Raw genomic sequence first — 18,686 nt, forward strand, 5'->3', positions numbered from 1 at the left:
TAATAAAACACTCTTTTAATGTGAGGTTTAGTTTTTGTTTGTTTTTTAGTTTGGAAGTTTCTATTTTGTGCTAGAAACATGTTTTCAGAATTTATAATGGCATTTTTTTTCTGACAGATCACAGTAGCATTATGTTACATTTTTAGGAAATTCATTGTTCTGAAAACTGAATAATACAAGAAACATCATGAACCTTATGCTGGAAGCATTTTTACTATAAAAAGTCTGGGTCTTTGAAAACGTAATGTGCTATATTATTTCTCATTTCCTTCTGATAATCATTAAGTTTTACTCAAAGAATCATAATAGTGTTGACTGATTTTCAAAATCATTCATGTGTAGAAATACAAAAGACTTTTACTCATGTTAATTAATTAATCCTGTGATGATTACCATAACAGCTCGACTTATTGTGTAATATAGCTCTCTTACCTAAGAGGCAGACAAATGGAAAAACATAATTTGCTAAGGGTCATTTTGTTCCATGGTGAGAGTGCTCAGTGGAAACTTGTAGCTGGTGTGATTGCTCTGCGGTTGGGTGGAGAGAATGTTATTCTCCTGTCACATCTGCTCCTTTGTTACACAATGACCTTCTAAAATTAAGCCTTTCATTCCTGCCAGGGTGGATACAATGAGCAGGTGTCATCTTTCATTGCAATTATTTTTAAAATGCCCCATGTGAAGATGAGAATTATTTGTCAAGGTGTACATTTCCACTATTTTTCTGAATTTCAATGTAAACAAAGAAAAGTGATCATATTGACCCATTTTTAAAACATAGGTTTGGCTGTTACACATTTAAAAGGAAGCAATATAGTAAAACCATAACAAAAAGATTGGCAAAAATATAAAATCAAATGCCAACAAAAGAAAAGCAAGGTATTTCAATATCATCGAGAAAACTGAGATTCGAAGCACTGAGTCTGCTGGGTGAACGGGAGTCGGGGGGGAGGCTATTTCTAACTGAAGAGTGCCCACAGATAAATATAGAAGGGCATTGTAGAACTGGTGGAAATCGGCATTTGCCGTGGATCAAAATCATCAACAGATGCTAACACTAAGGGGGAAATGTTACTGAGGAACAGAAATTTACCGATCTTAAAGTCCCTACCAGATTTCTTATTGATAAAAAGTTAGAGAAAAAAGAAAGAATAGTAGCTTCACAGCTGAGAAGTCAAACATTGGGTCTGGTGATCAAAATTAATAGCACTGAAGAGAGCCAGATGGATATCACACACCTTGAAGGGCACCGCTCTTGGGGTAACATGAGTAATGCTGTGCATGTAGTGCTCTGGGAGTTCACAGCAGGAAGCTTTGCATAGATAATATGAGAAATTGCAAAACAATACTTTACACAGAGATCTGGGGAAGTAACATTTATTGAGGAAATAAAGAATCAAAATTTGGGTACACTGAATAAAAGTAACCCCCAACAGTGTGCTGTAAGACAAATGAAGGAAAGGTTTCTTATCAGGAATTTTCTCAGAAAAGTTGTTTTCAGAGATAGTTCATCAGCTAGCAGAAATCCTAAACTGATCACTATTCTGATTCGGATTCTTCCTGATATCAAGTATCAAAGACTGTAAACTGACCTCATTTGCTGACCTATGTCTGTTGAAACATTCTGTGGTTTAACGTTTGGCAGGTGCTGGTTGTGGTCATGTTCTTAGGATCTCTTGTGTCCACCTTAGTTATCTCATTTTCCTTCACATTCTATGGAACAACCCACCTGTAGTCTTTAAAACCTTTTGGGAATATTTCATTAAGAAATCAGCATTGCATTTGCACCCCTGAATTCACAAATGAGAGCAACCTTATTAATCACCATACTGAGTCTGAGACTTTTGAGCATGCGATGAACCTTTTTAGAGACTAAAAACACCTAATAAATAAATTCTATATTTGTAGTGAATATCAAGTAAGGCTTCATCTTCTGTGTTCCTTCTTTATACACCAAAAATCCACACTGGAGAAGTTCTTTGTAATAAAATGAGTGTTAACTTGAAGAGAACTCATATTAGAGGGAAACAAACTGTATGTAATGAATATGGCCAAGTCTTTACCCAGACAACCTTTTTTTCATTGTAAATCAGAGAATGCAAACATAAAGTGATACTTTGATAACATAAATGATAGTTATAAAATTAATGCTAAAAGCATAATTTATGAGAGTCTATTATATCATATAGTAGTGCTAGCAAATCCAAAATTTTTGATATTTTTTGCTCTAAAGTGGGTTAAGAGAATTAGAATGGACATGAAATCAAAAAGGGTTTTTTTTCTCCTATGGAGAACTACAAACCATGGTTTCTTGTATTACAGTAGTAACTATACTGATGAAGGAGAAAACTGATAAATACCGATGACAGAGAAGATTATTCAAAGTCAAGTTTCTTGAATAGAAAGAAAAATAGAATGCAAAGCAGAAGTAGATTGTCCTGTTTCAGCTGGGATTAAAGGCAATGCCTAGGCACATGTGCAGGGCTTTGCAGAGGTGTTCAGAGTAGGTGGATCTTCTCTTCAGCTTGTGCTTATCTTCTCAGTGAAATAAGAAACAAGTCTTCTAATAGTGGAAGAACTGAGATGTTTGGGGTTAAAGAGAAAAATGAAAGTATCAAGCTAGTCTCAGAAGAGTGTGTGACATGCCTAAAGAAATACAGCACTTTAAAGCAATACTAAGTACCACCACATTTTAGAAAATGGTCATTTATTTGAAATTAGATCAGTTAGCTTGAGTCTGATTGTTTTTTCCTAGCCACATTATGCTTCTGGATAGGGATCTGTGGTAGCCAAAATACTGGATTTAATCAGGGTCAGGGTTCCCCAGGTAGTAAAGGGAGAAAGAGGTAAGAACATTAACAGTAGATGCAAAGAGGACACTTTAGAGATGGAGCGTAAATCTAAACGAATAAGAAGTCCATGAAGACAGGAAAGAGGTCGTGTAAACTTAAACTTTTTAAATTGCATCTGTAAATTGAAGATTCAGGTGGGTGGAAGATATGGTAGAATGGGGTGTTCTAAACATATAAAGGGTACTAGTTGGATTTGTAAACCAAGACAATATAGAACCATTATTGCTAAAAACAAGCATGAGGAAAAGATTATGAAAAGCAAAACATATCAGTGTACTGACACACAGGCTCACATGGATACTGTAATGACCAGGAACATGAATAGATAGTGGGGTGAAAAGGAGCTACAGATCAGATGCTTGTTTTCCACTAAATATAGGTTTGGGGCAGGAAGGACCACATCTATTCATGGCAAGAATTACAGGTAGTATAAGCCCATAGCTCAGGCACTACAAACACTTGGATTTTTAAATAAGGCAAACATAATTGTTTGAAGAATGGCTGCAAAGATTACGAATATCCTGAGCACATCTTGGCACTGGAGCTTGTAGAAAAGGGAAGAGAAAAAACAACTTTGACTTGGCAGTGTGCAGAGAAAGTCATTCAGTCATGGAAAATCAAATTTTAGAGTCAAGAGGTGACGTGAATGTTCCCCTCCTCTCCTTGAGATGATCACCTCCTGCACTTTGTCTCCCTTCTCAAAAGTCAGAATTCTTCACAGCCTTCCTTACGCTTGGTAGAGACTTTCTCAAGGATTTTCTTTCTCTGAGAAAGAGACCACAATCAGAAAAGAAAGAACTGCCTCACGTTCTGTTTGGAGTAAGGTAAAGAAGAAGAAGGAGAAGACACATGGAACTTTCCTGGTGAAAGGCTTTGTTTCCCACTGAGCACAGCAACCTTGGATTGAGGGGAGTTGGGAAGATGGGTCAGATTAGAAGTGCAGAGCCCTGCTTGGCTCAGGGTGCCCAGCTGACATTCCCCTGATCACAGAGAGAGGAAGAGCATGAAAGCGTTGGACTTGATGTTATCTGAGAGGAAGAAGAACAATGCTTTCAGCTGTATCTTGGCATCGTAGGCCATTGTAGGAGAGAAGCAGGCCACATGTTGTTTGTGTGGCGGGGGTGGCACAGCAAAGTCCTGGCCAGGGATTTATTTAAACCCTCTGCTCTGGACGGGGCTTGGGCAAATTCTGGGTAACGATTCAGGAGAGTAGAAGAAAAGTTTGCTTTTAGGAATCACAGTAGAAATTGTCTTTAAAAATGTCGTTAGTCATGAAACTCACTGCTACTATCAATATCAAATCCATTTAAAATCAGAAATTAAAATGAAGCATTTTGAAAAATAAATAATTTTTAAAAATTTTTTAAATGAGGCATTTTGTATAAAAAGATAACTGGGTCATTGGAACAGAACAAGAGGCATACAATTTTGTATGCTGTAAAGGAAACTGAGCAAAACAAAGTAAGGATTATTTGATGTGCTACTTTAATTTGGCTTGACAAAATCTTAAAACCTATAAAAATAAACATTAATGCAAAAATAGAACAAAATAAACTCTTACAAGCAGAATTAAATATATAAATTTATACACATAATATTAGGTTATGTAACATTTGTGAAAAGGAATTTTAGGCTTATAATCAACACCAGTGAAATAATAAAGATAAAAAAGCAGTTTGTCATATAAAAGTTTTAAACTTCTGTACATCAGTCAGGTAAAAATCAAGATAAAACAGAGGTATTTCGACAAAATTTTCTTAAAATAAAAATATGCAGTTTGATATGTTTGTTTATATCTTATCACCTTAATTATGTTTTAATTCTAATTAAAAGCCTAATTCATATTAATCATCCAGAATATAAAAAAACTTTATCCATATGAGTTTCAAATAGTAGACAAAAGGTAGAAGAGCATATATCCTATGATTATCAAAGAAATGATGAAATGAAGCATCTCTATGTTTCCTATATTAAATTACCAAAATAGTAAAATGAAACTAGACTTACTAGTACTCTTACTAAAACAGTTTTTTTGGTTTCATGATGTACTCTAAGTAATAAAATTTATATTCTATTTTAATCAGGTAGTCAATTTCCGGATTTTTACTCTTAAGACATTGTTCAAAATCTTAAAATTTCCTATAAAAAGCTATTCTTTACTCCTTACTTATACTAAGAAAAACATTAACCTCAAAATAAATGAATTATGAGTGAAATAGCATATAGTTATTAACAATAAAGTTTATGAAGAATCGGTAGCAGAGTGAAAAAGACATATTAAGTACAAAATGAAAAATGTATACTATTTTCTGTGATTATAAGGATATAAGTGCACACAAATAACTAGCAAATATGGATCCTGTTTGTTAAATAAGGTGGACAAAATTATGGAGGATTTTCTTTTATTTCCAAATTTTCTAACATAATGTCAAATTGTTTTTATAATACTGTCCATTTTCATTAGAGATGTTGATTTGAATAGGTTAAAACATTAAATTTCTTCTCTGAATAGTGGCCCTAAGGTTTTTTTTACCACTGTAGATTCTATCAGACATTGAGGATAAATGACATATCTATTACAGTAGAGAATCGGGATACTGATTTTACTGATTTTGAAATAATTTCAAAGGCTCTATGTCTCCAGCTGCATCCACACATCTTTCAAAGATTATTTGACCTGTAATAAAGAGTAAAACCTCTTTAGATTAATAAAGAATTCTAAAATAGATATCTTTGAAAATTTGCTTCCTAGCAAAATCTAATTACCAGCAAGAAAGATAACAGTTCACTGTTGTACATGTATTATTTCAAAATGTCTTGCAGTGACTGACATTATAAAGGCTGTATGATGTTTATTTCATGACAGATAAACCCAAAATACCACTTTTCAACATTATATGTTCTTTTATTAGAATTCAAAGATTAAATGAGCGAGAGAGGGCTGTTTCATAGCAGAGATTTTCATGTTCACCATGTGGCTGCACAAACCAAAAGGAATCTTGTTTAAATGTCCTCCAGCTGGTTTTATGCAGGTGGAAGAAAGTGTATGCTTTGTTAAAGACCCATAAACACATACTGTGTGTTCATGACAGACAGTGATATAGGGCAATCTGAAGAGTCAGTCCAAGTGTGCTCCTCAAGCAAGAGGCAGGCAAAGACATCCACATAAAAGCCGTGCACACCCACATTCTTACAAGAGACAGTGCAGTGGGCATCCAGCTAGAACTTCTTATTTGGCTTGAAAGCTGCAGTGTTCCCTTTCTTAGTTTGGATGAAGTTTATTATCAGTCTCTTTTTCCCAGTCTTCCTAGATTTAAGAAAGCAACAGAGTGGATATGAAATTCAGAGAATGTATATAGACCCCAGAGGATTATTCCACTTGTTTGTAGAAAATAGAGCTTAGGGAACCCAGGTGTGCAGTTGCACTGGAGAACCTGAAAGCATCATCACTGACTTCTTTTTGGAGTTAAGTCCTGCGCTGAAAGCTCTCCACCAGTTCAGGCAGCCTGTACTTACTATCAGAACAGTGTTCAGGAAGCAGCCCTTTCAGTTCTATGACCCCCTAACTTCCTCTTTCCTCTGGTGACTCAATTCTGCTTGCACATTCTCCAAGCACAGGCAGATCAGCAAGGTGTTCCAGCGATAAAGCTCTTAGTAAACAGAAGCAAACCAGAGGGATCCAGAAAAAAAAAATAGTTTGTGTTGTTTAATCCATTAGGATGTATGTGTGTAAATGCCTGTTTATCAGAACACTGTCAAATTCTTTCTGGAAACAGCGGGACCTTGAAGACATCTAGTAATAAGTGTGTTAAAATGGCACTTGTTCTTTTCTGCCATTCTAATCTGGAAAATTTGGCCACTTAACTGCATTATTAAGACACTGGTCTTGAGATTTTGGTTGCAGTCCCAATAACTAACTAAGGCATGTTGGTTTCCCAGTGGAATCAGGATTCTTTGCCACCTCTTCATATTGGCTACTGTCAGTTTATTCAGATACTGCAGAATGATTCACTTCTTGAAGGCATGAATGAATTTCAACTCAAAGGATTTCTCTCTTTCAACCCTAGTGAAGTGACTTGAGATCACTACAAAATAGACAACCATCCATAGGCATGGCAAAGTTCGTTAAGATTTAAAATACCAGCATTTAGTAGAGTAAAATATAAAAGAAAAACATTTTAAATAAGATCTAGACAATTAAATTGTTGATCATTTACAACATTTTTTCCATTTCTGTAATTGCTACACCATTCTCTGAGTTACAGGAGTCCCCTATTGGGTACCCAGTGCAGTAGGCTTACCTCTCCTTCTAGCCTCTCACTTCTTTTTCCATGTATCTAATCACTGCTTATGCACTCAAGACTCATAAATGCTTTCCCTTCATGGTCATAAGTCCCTTATAATCTTTCATGTATGCTACTCCAACATCTCACTTTTGCCTCTTTCATGATGGGTCATTTTCCTAGAGCATTTTCTCTAACGTACTCAAAACAGTCTCTGCTAACTCTGAATTTCACATGACACTCGTCACCCACCACAATGATGATGCAACCAGCCTGTATTTTTTTTTTTTCTTAGACAAAAATGCTGCCTCGTTTCTATGCTGGTCGAACTTGAATTGTTCCTCAGCCTCTTTTCTGTGCCTCTGTGGCATTATACTTCCAAAAAGAACTTACTCTAAGCCAACAATTCCAAACCCAGTGACCTATAGCATCACATTTCAGAGTGCTCACCCTTCCATACGTATATGCCCTCCACTTAAGAAAAAAAGAAAAGATGATGATTTTTGCAGATAAAATGCTGGCCTTGCTCAAAGTATCTAGAACGGTAGTTAAAACACAGTAGATGACACTGAAGTATTTGCTAAATCCCTGGTGCTCTTTTGCTTTCTTTTCCAGTGGCACCGCCCCCCTACAATCAGGACCATGAGATGGAATACTGTGCAGACTTGCCTCCTCCGTACTCCCCGACACCCCAGCGTTCTCCACCCCCTCCTTACCCTGGAAATTCAAGGAAATAACCCTTCTCTCAGAACAGAGGAAATGCCAATCAGTGATCTTGCACAGAATGAATGCTTCTAGAAATGCAGAAACAAGCAGGAAAGAACTGTTCTGAGGAACACTGTTGGTGCCAGATAATAGTTGGGTGGACCATTCATGAGAAGGGATGAAGGATTGCTACCTTGCTCAGAGATAACCCCATGTGGAGTAGTATGGAACTGCATTTTAAGAGGTCAACTGATCCACTGAAGCACACTCAGAAAAAAAGTAGAGATTAACAGACATCTGATAGTCATGACAAGCACTAGGTGAAGGAAGTTTTAGTATTGATCCTAAAAATGAGAAGACTGAAGTCATGTTGGATGAGAGAAAAATAGCCTGATGTACAGAGAAACAATTTCATTTTATGCAGTTTTAATAGTAGAGTTTTTTCATTCTTTCATTCATCAGTAAAAGTACACTGAGTGCCTGGGAGCCTACTATGTTCCCAGCACTGTTTGAGGCACTGGGTGGAAATGACCAGAAAGGAACTTTGGTTTTGGTATAGGCATACCTCATTTTAATGCACTTTACTGTATCATGCTTTGCAGATCCTCTGTGTTTTACAAACTGAAAGTCTGTGGCAATCCTGCATCAAGCAGTGCCACTTTTCCATCAGCATATGCTCAGTTCACCTTGCTATTGTACATTTTGGAATTATCACAATACTTCAAACTTTTTCACTAGTATTACATCCATTACAGTGGTCTATCACCAGGAACCTTTGATGTTACTATAATTGGGTACCACAAACCACACCCACGTAAAACTAGTCCCTTAATAGATGGATAAATATTGTGTGTATTCTAACTGGTTCACCATCTATTTCCCTCTGATTGGGCCTACGCATTACCTGAGATACAGCGGTATTGAAATTAAGCCAAGTAATCAAGTGTCTAAGTAAAAGAAGAAGTCACAGATCTGTCACACACGGCCAGAAATGATTAAGCCTGGTGAAGAAAGCACATACAATGCTGAGATGAGCTAAAAGGTAGGCCTTGTGAACCAAACAACCAAGCCATAAATACAAAGGGAAAGTTCCTTCTTGAAGGAAATAGATATTACTCCAGTGACCATCTGGACAGTAAAAACGAAAAATAGCTTTATTGGTGATATGGAAAAACTTTTAGTGATCTGGAACCAGTCATATTTCCTTAAGCCAAAGCCTTATCCCAAGCAAAGCTCTAGCTTTCTTCAGTTCAATGAAGACCAAGCAAGGAGCAAAAGCTACAGAAGAAAAGTAGGAAACTAGCAGAGGTTAGTTCATGGGGATCAGGACAAAAACCCTTTTAATAAACACAAAAATGTAAGTGAAGCTGCAACAGCTGATGTAGAAGTTGCAGCAAGTTACACAGAAGATCATAAAATGATTACACTGAACAACAGATTTTCAGTGTAGGTGAAAACACTTTATACTAGAAGAAATGCCATCCAAGACTTCCCTAGGGAGTCAACGTCTGGTTTCAAAGCTTCAAAGGAAAAGCTGATCATGTTGTTGGGTTATCAGAGGTAGTGACTAAGTTGAAGTCAGTTCTTATTTACCATTCGGCAAATCCTGAAGTCCTTAGGAATTATACTACCTGCGCTCTTTGTGCACTAACAATGGAACAGAAAGTCTGTTTACTACATGGTTTATTGAGTAATTTAAGCTCACTGTTGAAACCTACCACTCAGGAAAATGTATGCCTATCAAAACTTCCTGCTCATTGGCAACATACATGGTTAGGCAAGAGATTTGATGGAGATGTACAAAAAGATTAAAGGTGTCATATCTGCTAATACAGAATCCTTCCTGTGTCTCATGGATCGGGGAGTAATTTCTACTTTTAGGTCTCATGTAATGAATACTTTTCATAAGACTCTAGCTGCCATGGAAAATAATGGTTCTATTGGAGCAGAGCAGAGTAAACTGAAAACTTTCTGGAAAGGAGTCATCATTGTAGATGACATTAAGATGATCATGAACCAAGGAAAGAGGTCAAAATATCACCATCCATAAGTTTGGAAGAAGTTGATTGCAACTCTCGGGCGATTTGACAATTGAAGACTATGGAAAGTAACTGCAGATGTGGCGTAAATAGCAAGAGAACTAGAATTCGGAGTGGAACGTGAAGACGTGACTGCATGGCTACAGTGTCACGATAAAACATCCACAGATGAGGAGCTGCTTCTTACAGAGGAGCAAAGTGGTTTCTTGGGGTGGAACCTACTTGTGGTGAGGATACTGTGAAGATTGAAGTGACAGCCAAGGCTTTAGAATATTATAAAGATGAAAACTAGGGACAGTTTGAAAGACCTTACTCCAATTTTGAAAAGTTTTTTTTTTAACCATGAATAGATTGCTATCAGCATTATATACTACAGAGAAATGTTTCATGAAAGTCCAGCTATGCAGCAAATTTACTGTCTTATTTTAAGAAATTGCCACCACCTCCTCAATCCTCAGCAGCCACCGCCCTGATCAATCACGTATCACTATTGAATTAAATTCTTCTACCAGCAAAAGAATTATGACCTTCTGAAGATCCAGACAGTTGTTAGCACATTTTAGCAATAAAGTATTTTTAATTAAGATATACACATTGGGTTTTCTAGACATAACAGTATTGTCCACTTTATAATACAGTGTAAATATAACTTTAATATGCACTAGGAAACCAAAAAATTGTATGACTCACTTTATTGTAATATTTGCTTTTTGTGGTTGTCTGGATCTGAATTTGTAATACCTCCAAGGTATGAAAAAGAGCAGCTGGTGCTTTCTTATTGGCTAGATTGCTTCGTGAAGCTCCTGCTTACCAAGACTTCAAACAGAACCTTGGTATTTCCCAAAGAAATTCTGCAGAAGAACTGTAGAAAAGGAATGGTAAATGAGTTCATTGGGCCTGAAAAATTCTCCTCACATTTTTGGATAGCTGTACATTTCTGTGTCACTGGAAGTAAAACCAACAGTTGAATACTGTTTATTAAATTTGAGAGTTAAATGAGAGTCAGTTGCTAGAAACCAAGAGCTCTTCAAAGCTGATTACTACTGTCTAAAAAGCATCTGGCATTAGCCACTGGGTTATCCTGAACGTTAATCCAGCTATAGGGGGAGCTTGAAAGAAGTTCTACAGGCAACAAATAATTCACTTCCAGAGTAAGATAAGAACCCAAATATTCTCAAGGATTTTATATCAGGGAACAAAATCTCAGAACTTGGTCATAAAAACTACGCAACAGATTTACAAAAAGAAAAGGGAAAAATGAAATTGGATTGTGTCCACTTGTAACTGAGCCAAACTTTTGTCCTAGCTTTGTAAAATTTTGGTAATCTGTTTTACAGTTGATGGGAAAAGGTAAGATTTTGTCATCTTGCTTTCTACCAAATGCAAATGTTATGAAGTGCCTACCTATAGATATAAAAGCATTTAATAAATAATTCAAATGTGCCGTACTTTAACAGATTTTTGTATATTTAAAAATTTTATACTGAATGTTGGATATAGATGATCAGGCTTTTTGCCACTGTACAATTTAATCTAAAATGTTTAACCTAATATCATAATTTAATGAAATCCCAAAAATATAAGAATTTTGCTGAATAAATAAATCAAAGGAATATCTCAAAGTATAAGTTATAGTATCTGTACTTATTATAGTTAGGAAACTTAAGTATGTAAGTATTTCCTTTTGCTTTTAAATGCCTGCACAAAAAATACATCAGTCTGACTGAATATAGTCTAACTGTGAGTGGGGCCTAAAGGCTGGATTTATTTTGGATGACTCAGTTGAGTTTTAGGCACTGACAGCTTTCTTGCTCATGAAGGTGCAAAGCATTCAAAAGTTGCAGCGTGTTCTAGTAAGAGGCTCCCTAACTCACATGAAATATTTAGCATATGGTTAAGAGTACATCTGCTTTTATTTATTTCTTTTCTGCAAGTGTGATCAGATCCAGTTTCACTGCAACTAGAGTGCCAATCTCTATAATTTTGAGAATGTGAGCTGAAAATACTCCATGTATTCCTTTTTTAAAAATGGAGACGAAAGACCATCAGAAAGTTGAATTCTCATCTTCTTCACCTTCAATAAATACTTATTGTGAACCTTTTATATTCTGTAAATATTACCCACATAGGAGCAATTTCGGTCCACACTATGTCTCTTATTTGAGTTGTTTACAGCCTCTCTTAATGCATACTCCAAACCAATATACCTGTAATAAATGAGTATTTTTACTATTTGTATTTAGTGTCACAAAAGCATAAATATGCACATTTCAAACTTTTGAAGTTCACTGATTATTTTCAAAAATGCGTTTGCGGGAAATAATATATTATGTGAAAGCTTTGAATTATTTATAAACTAACATTTTTTCTATGGCTAACATGTTTATAATAAGCAATAAAATGAAAGAGAGCATTACAAGGTGTGACTGTTAAAGCTTGATTGTGTAGCAGTGATTGGTCTGGGAGGGGATTGCAGACCATGCTTCTGGCCATGTCTGGATGGATTGTGAAGGGATATACTTCACCGTGTGTGCTATATCTGATTCCTTGACCCTTCCTCTGTGGTGCTGTTCTGTTCTGCCCCACTGCATTTGCTTCAGTTGGCCCTTGGGCCATGATGTTTCAGACTTAGAATAAACCAACCATGGACTGAATTCCTGAAACCAGAAGCTAGATTACACCTTAACTCCTAAAAGCTGTGGGTATTGGGCAACATGTCCCAAGAATGGGAAAGCAGAGTAATATACAAGGGTTAATTTCAATGGTCATGAATCCATTTTGTTGTTGTTTTTACCTACCATATCTGTTGTTTTAGCCTTACTTGTATGTACAGAAAACATGAGTTGGAGCTAGACTGACTTTAAGTCCTATCTTTGTATCTATGCAATTTGAGGCAGGCTACTTCATCTCTCTGAAATTCAACTTTCTGCTCTGAAAAATGTAAATAATACACTAGTCCTCACTAGGTTTTTCTGAACATTTGCTTAATATAGGCAAAATCTAAGTATATAAATGGCTGGCATTTGAAAATATTCTGTAACTACAAACCAAATTAAATTTTAAAGATCAATATAATGAGACAAGCCTAAAGCACTGCCTTATTCAACACAGCAGTCACCACCTACATATAATCATTTAACTATAAATAGATTGAAATTCAATTAAGTGAAAAGTTGTGTCCTTCAGTCTCACTAACCTCATTTCACATGTTGGATAGCTTCATGTGGCTGGTGACCACCAGACTCAGTAATGGTGCCGTGGAAAATTGTTCTATGCAGAAATGCATGAGGTAGAGAGGTAAGGCTGGGTAGGAACTCAGTGATAGTGCTTGCCCCACAAGGTCCTGTGTTCAAGAAAGGATGAGAAGTAGAGGGAAATGAAGATTCAAAGGGAAGGAAGGGACGGAAGCAAAGACAGGATGAGATGGAATCAGAAGAAGAAAGGGGAGGAAATAAAGGAGGGGGAGAGGAACAGATGGAAGAGGAGGGAAGAGAATAAAAGGAAAGGGAAGGGAAGGGAAAAGAGAAAAAGAAAAGAGATGGAGAGAGGAGAGGGAAGGGGAGGAGAGGAGGGGAGAGGAGAGGTGAGGAGAGCAGGGGAGAGGAGAGGAGAGGAGAGGAGAGGAGAGGAGAGGAGAGAAAAAGAAGAGCAGAACAGAACAAGAGCAATAAAGCAATAGGAATTATTAAAGAAACCACTCCAATCGCCCTCTTGAGGAGAGTCTATTGATTTGATCAGTTAATTGTGATGTCTTTCACTAACACAGGCAATGAAGCCATTGCTATGGAAACAAGGCTGTGACCTGTATAAGAACCCAAGATGGCAAAGCTATTGTAGCAGCTAATGGGCTAATGGTAGCAGACAGACTTCAGATGTTGTGTTACCGTTGGTCACACAAGTCTCAGTCAGATCAGTTCTGCAGCTGCCTGTTCAGCTGAGAAGACAGCATGGGAACACCAAAGGTTGCCTTCATCTTCCTAAGGTGCAATGCTGCAATGTTCCCTTCTGTTTTTCATATTTGTTCTCATTGCCAAATGAAAGCATCCCTCATCGCATATCCACTGAACTCCAATTTGTCCTCATTTAGCCAACTCCTCCTTAGAGGTAATAAACAGTGTCTAGCACCCATCAGACAATACATTGAGCCTGGTAAGGAGTCCTGCTTTGGGTGCCGGTTGTTTTGTTCAATTTTTGTTTTTCATTTTTCATTAGGCCACCTGAATACCAGAATACCAAAGCCACAGGGTCACCTTGCTAATCACCACAGAGGCTTCTACAGACTCCTCATCCTCCTTCAGAACCTGTTATTTTCTAACCACAGACTCAAGCCAAAAAGGATAACCTGAGCTTGTGTAAGCCCCATACTCTTCTGGGGATCGAGGTATCAGTTCAAACTGTCAGCACCTCCAAAGAGAGAAAGCAACGTAGTAACTAATAAAAAGATCCACAGGCAACTCCAATTTCTACCCTCTCCATCCCCTCCCCGACCTCTGTGCCCTTCTAATGCAGAGAAAAGAACTGGGTTTCCTAGTTGGAGACACTGTTTTCTCTTTTCTCTCTATTGTCTGCTAGCTGTATGTTCTGCAAATAACAGATTGCTATCTGTTTCCTTCAAAATATATGAGTAACAACATCATTACCAGGCTGCTGCCATGATTATGAAACAAGTGTAGGTAAGACATCTGTAACAAACACCCTTTCTCAGTTGGTGATTCAGACAAGTACAAGTGTATATTCCCATCCTCTTTTCAAACTGTGTGGCCCACCCAAAGCCTTCCTGTTTCTATAATTTTCCATGGCTGTGCAATAAATTGCATGGAATCTTATGCCTTGAAACATTTATTATCTTGGTTTTCATAGAGCAGGACACTGGGCAAGACTAGACCTCCGGTGCAGGGACTGGCGCAAGCTACTGATCTCGCTGTGCAGCCATGGAAAGACCTGCTTCCGGCTGCTTCCCATTTATAGTGGTTGACAGTTCCGTGAAAGCTTTTGGATGGAAGACCTCATTTGCTCCCTAGCTATAGGCCAGAGGCCACCTTCAGATTCTTGCCATATGGGTTCTCCATAGGGCAGCTCAAAATACAGCAACTTACTTTCCCAGAGCAGACGAACAAGCATGCAAGAAGAGTCATCAGTAAGAAGGAGCACAGTGAAAAACAGAGTACTAGCAAGATGTGAATCACAGACTCGAAACCTAATATTGGAAGTGATCATCCATTACCTCTGCTATATCTTTTCTTAAAAATCAGGGAGATTATACAAGGGCATAGACACCAAAAAGCAAAGAGCATCAGGGGCCAGCTAGATAGCACATGATGGCAAAGACATTTATCTTAGTCTAAGTCCATTATATAGGAGTTTAGGCTATGTAGAGAATAATTCCTTCCCTCTAACAAAAACCATACCAACTTGACAGCTGAAAGAATTCCATGACCGTGCATGGCTGTGATCAAACTGCTTTTTTTGAACTGACAGCAGAAGAATGGAGCTGGCAGCATTCAAAGGTCACGTTAACTGGATAAATGCTGCGTTCCTAAGGAATATTAAAAGGAGCCACACAAGGTCTGTGTTTCTCATAAACTTCATTTACGAGTTTGCGCATATTGCTTGGCAGGGAAGGAAGTACTCCACATACCAAATGCCTTTGTGGGCAAGTTTTAACATAGTTCTAACTTCTACTTCAGATTTGTCCCAAGATATTTAATCTGTGCCAAGAAAGGAATTCCAAGACAAGTCTCCAGATGGGTGCTCAGTGGATCAAGTTGCTACCTAACCTAACCCTGAATACCTTCACTAAAAATGGAGAAATGAATCCAAGAAATCTCACGGTGCTGCAAATACATGTGTCAGCCATGTTTGCTTTTGCTGGATGCATGAAGAGGCAAATGGTTAAAAATCTGTTCACAAACTGGTTTCTTCTTCCACTCTGCTTCTTTTCTAAGTAGGAGAGGGAAGCAGGAGCATCTTTCTCTGAATCCTACTTGGCCTTGTAAGGTAAATAAGTAAGCAATCTAACATTGTTTTCCAACCTGTAAGATGGTTAGGTTAATTTTTTTCTGACTAAAACCAAAGCAACCATCTGATCTGATTCTTCATGTTTTTGTCTTATCGTTAGTTGTTGTCTTGATTAGCACATGCCATGGGCATCATCTTCTCTGCTGACTACAAAGCAGTTTGCAAGTAGCTCAGAATGAGTAAGCATTCAGAGTTCAGTTCCTGCTTTGCATGCAAAAATGCCTTCCATGTTGGTCCTTCAGTGCAGTGGGACCCCTAACAATGATCCTTCACCTGCTTGCTCAGGGAGCTCCAGGTAGGAGATGGCTTCACTTTTCCAGGCCTAGCTAAAAACTTACACTCTAAGGAGTATAGTTGAACAAGTTCTCAGACAAAATTAAATTTTTCCGACTTCTGCCACATGTGAACTATTTTTTTTTGTTCCTCACAGCTAGATTTATATAATTATCTGTCTCCCCCCCCCACAGACTGTATGATTTTTAAGATCAAGGACTGTCTTTTAGACATTTGCAGTCTTTGTGAAGTACCTACATTTTTAGGTCATGAAATAAATTGCTGCATATAATAAATCAAAAATAATATTTAACATTTTAAAATACAAAGAATTAGGGGAAATAAGTTTATAGTGAGCAGCACCCAGTAAGTGGGATTCATAATCCAAGGTGTGGGGCAGAGAACTGGGCATAAGGCTAGAATTTATCATTTTTAATTGATGGTACATGTTAATCCAAATATTGATAGATTGTGTCACTAAGCACAGTATTAATACATGTCCACTCATGTATGTGAATATGCTCATCTTGATTGATTCATTTAATGGAAAAAAACAACTTGCCAGTTTAGAAAAGTCATTTTTGTAATTCTTCAATTTAAAATTGGGTTTCTCAGTTGTTCCATAAAAAGAATTACCTCGTAAATCACAGTTCTATAGAATGGATTCTAATGCAACGTAGACGTCAGAAGCAATGTCCAAATGATTCACTAAAAGCATTTTTACTAAAATGAGATGCCATAGTTTTCATATTACCATTTCTTTATGGCATACTGAAAAACAATGGAATATTCTAAAAAGAAACCAAAACTATTAGAACTAGCTGGAAATGGAAAATAAATGATAGCTTTTCTGCTATTACTATTAAATGTATGTGGAGAGCAAGAGTGCACTTATCTAAACTGTGAAAAGCAGTAACACATGGTAAAAAGATTGATTTTCAGTGAAATATCCCTAGAAATCTGTCATTTTAAATAATAATAGGAGTGTGTGTGTGTGTGCACAAAGCACTCTTCCAAGGCAATTTGTATCCAGCTTACATTTGATCATCTCCCAACTTTATATGCTTAGTACTATTATTACTCTCACTTTGCAGAATTAAAAACTATAAAGGTGTCACTTTCATATAACAAATACTCCTTTTCCTAAGAGTAAACCTAATGCTAAAAAGAATTGCACCCATATTCACTCTCAATTATAAAAACTACCTGCGGCAACCTTGGGCTCTTCGTGGAACTGCTACTCCCTGGTTTCAGCTCCAGTTGCATGATTACAGATGTTTGAATCCCCTAAATGGCTCAGATCTTCACTCTCTCTTTTTGTTGCAATTCTTCCTTTAGTTCCCCATCAGTTTGGTTTGTATGCACTCTGTGGACAAGACAGAGTGTGAAAGGACTCTTATCGCTGAGATGACCTGTACCAGCAAATTCAAGATAATCTCCCAAGGTGATTTTCATCTGCATATTAGAAACCACATGGATTTTCCATGGACGCTCTATATTTTTCTTTCAAGAAAAAATGAGTCACTTCTCATAGAAAAGGAATAATGGAAGAGGGCATCTGCTAAACAATATAAAATATGAACAGAATTTTTCAGGTAATCATTCATGTTGGTGAGCCTAACTGAGAATAATAAAAATTGGTGCAGCTCTTCCTCTTATCTGCAGCCTCACTTTCTGCAGTTTCATTTGTGGTCTAAAAATGTTACTGGAATTTCCAGAAATAAACAAGTCATCAGTTTTAAACCGCACACCATTCTGAGAAGCCTGATGAAAACTTACCTGTCTTGCTGTGTCCAACCCAGGCTATGAATCACCTCTTTGTCTGGCATAGTCATGCTATCTATTCCTTCCACCTGTTAGTCATTTATTGGCTGTTTCAATTATCAGATCAGCTGCTAAATGTTTCCAAAGTGCGGTGCTTCTATTCAACTAACAATTATTTTACTTAATACTTGTCCCTGACTTCAAATGGAGCAATGCTCACAATTTATACATATCAAAGACAAGATTTAAAATGCTTCCTTAAAGTAAAAGGGTAAAAAAGCATAATCAGATACTCTGAAAGAAAGAGAACAAAGTCACATGACATTTATTGCAGTCTATAGTGTCTTCTATTTTATTGTTAATCTCAACATGCATAATTTACAAATTAAACTACATTATATGTACTTTGTAGGAAAAAATATGGTTTTATGGTGTTTAGTATTCTCTGTAGTTTCAGGCAACTACTGAGCATCCAATCAGGAGGCATTACTATACCGAAATATTCGTGTGGGATTGATTGTTGTCTTTCTGTTACTCATTTTTATATGGTTGAGATCACTGCAGAATGCTAAATATACAAGCATCAAATATTAAACTATACAATAATATGTTAGAATGTTTAGAAAAGAACTTTAAAACGAGGAAGAGTAATGGTTATCTTCCAGATAATGCTATGCAAACAGCAGAGATAGTAGTAATTGTCTTAGACTGTATGCTAAATGTCCCAAGACAGGGAAATTCATAATAAATAG

The 18,686-nt window shown here is 37.0% G+C and overlaps 1 protein-coding gene across 1 annotated transcript in view; it reads left to right on the top strand.

Moving 5' to 3' along the window:
* Cyyr1 (cysteine and tyrosine rich 1) overlaps positions 1 to 12,298 on the top strand; it is a 117,642-nt gene extending 105,344 nt beyond the window's left edge. Inside the window, exon 4 of the mRNA XM_063252537.1 lies at positions 7,751 to 12,298. Within this exon, the coding sequence (XP_063108607.1) occupies positions 7,751 to 7,872 (122 nt within the window). The 3' untranslated portion in view covers positions 7,873 to 12,298. The remainder of the gene's footprint in view (positions 1 to 7,750) is intronic.
* The last annotated feature ends 6,388 nt before the right edge of the window (positions 12,299 to 18,686 follow it).

Source organism: Cavia porcellus, unplaced genomic scaffold, assembly GCF_034190915.1.
Source record: "Cavia porcellus strain 051 isolate PalLab524CR breed Dunkin Hartley unplaced genomic scaffold, mCavPor4.1 scaffold_7, whole genome shotgun sequence".
NCBI lineage: Eukaryota > Metazoa > Chordata > Mammalia > Rodentia > Caviidae > Cavia > Cavia porcellus.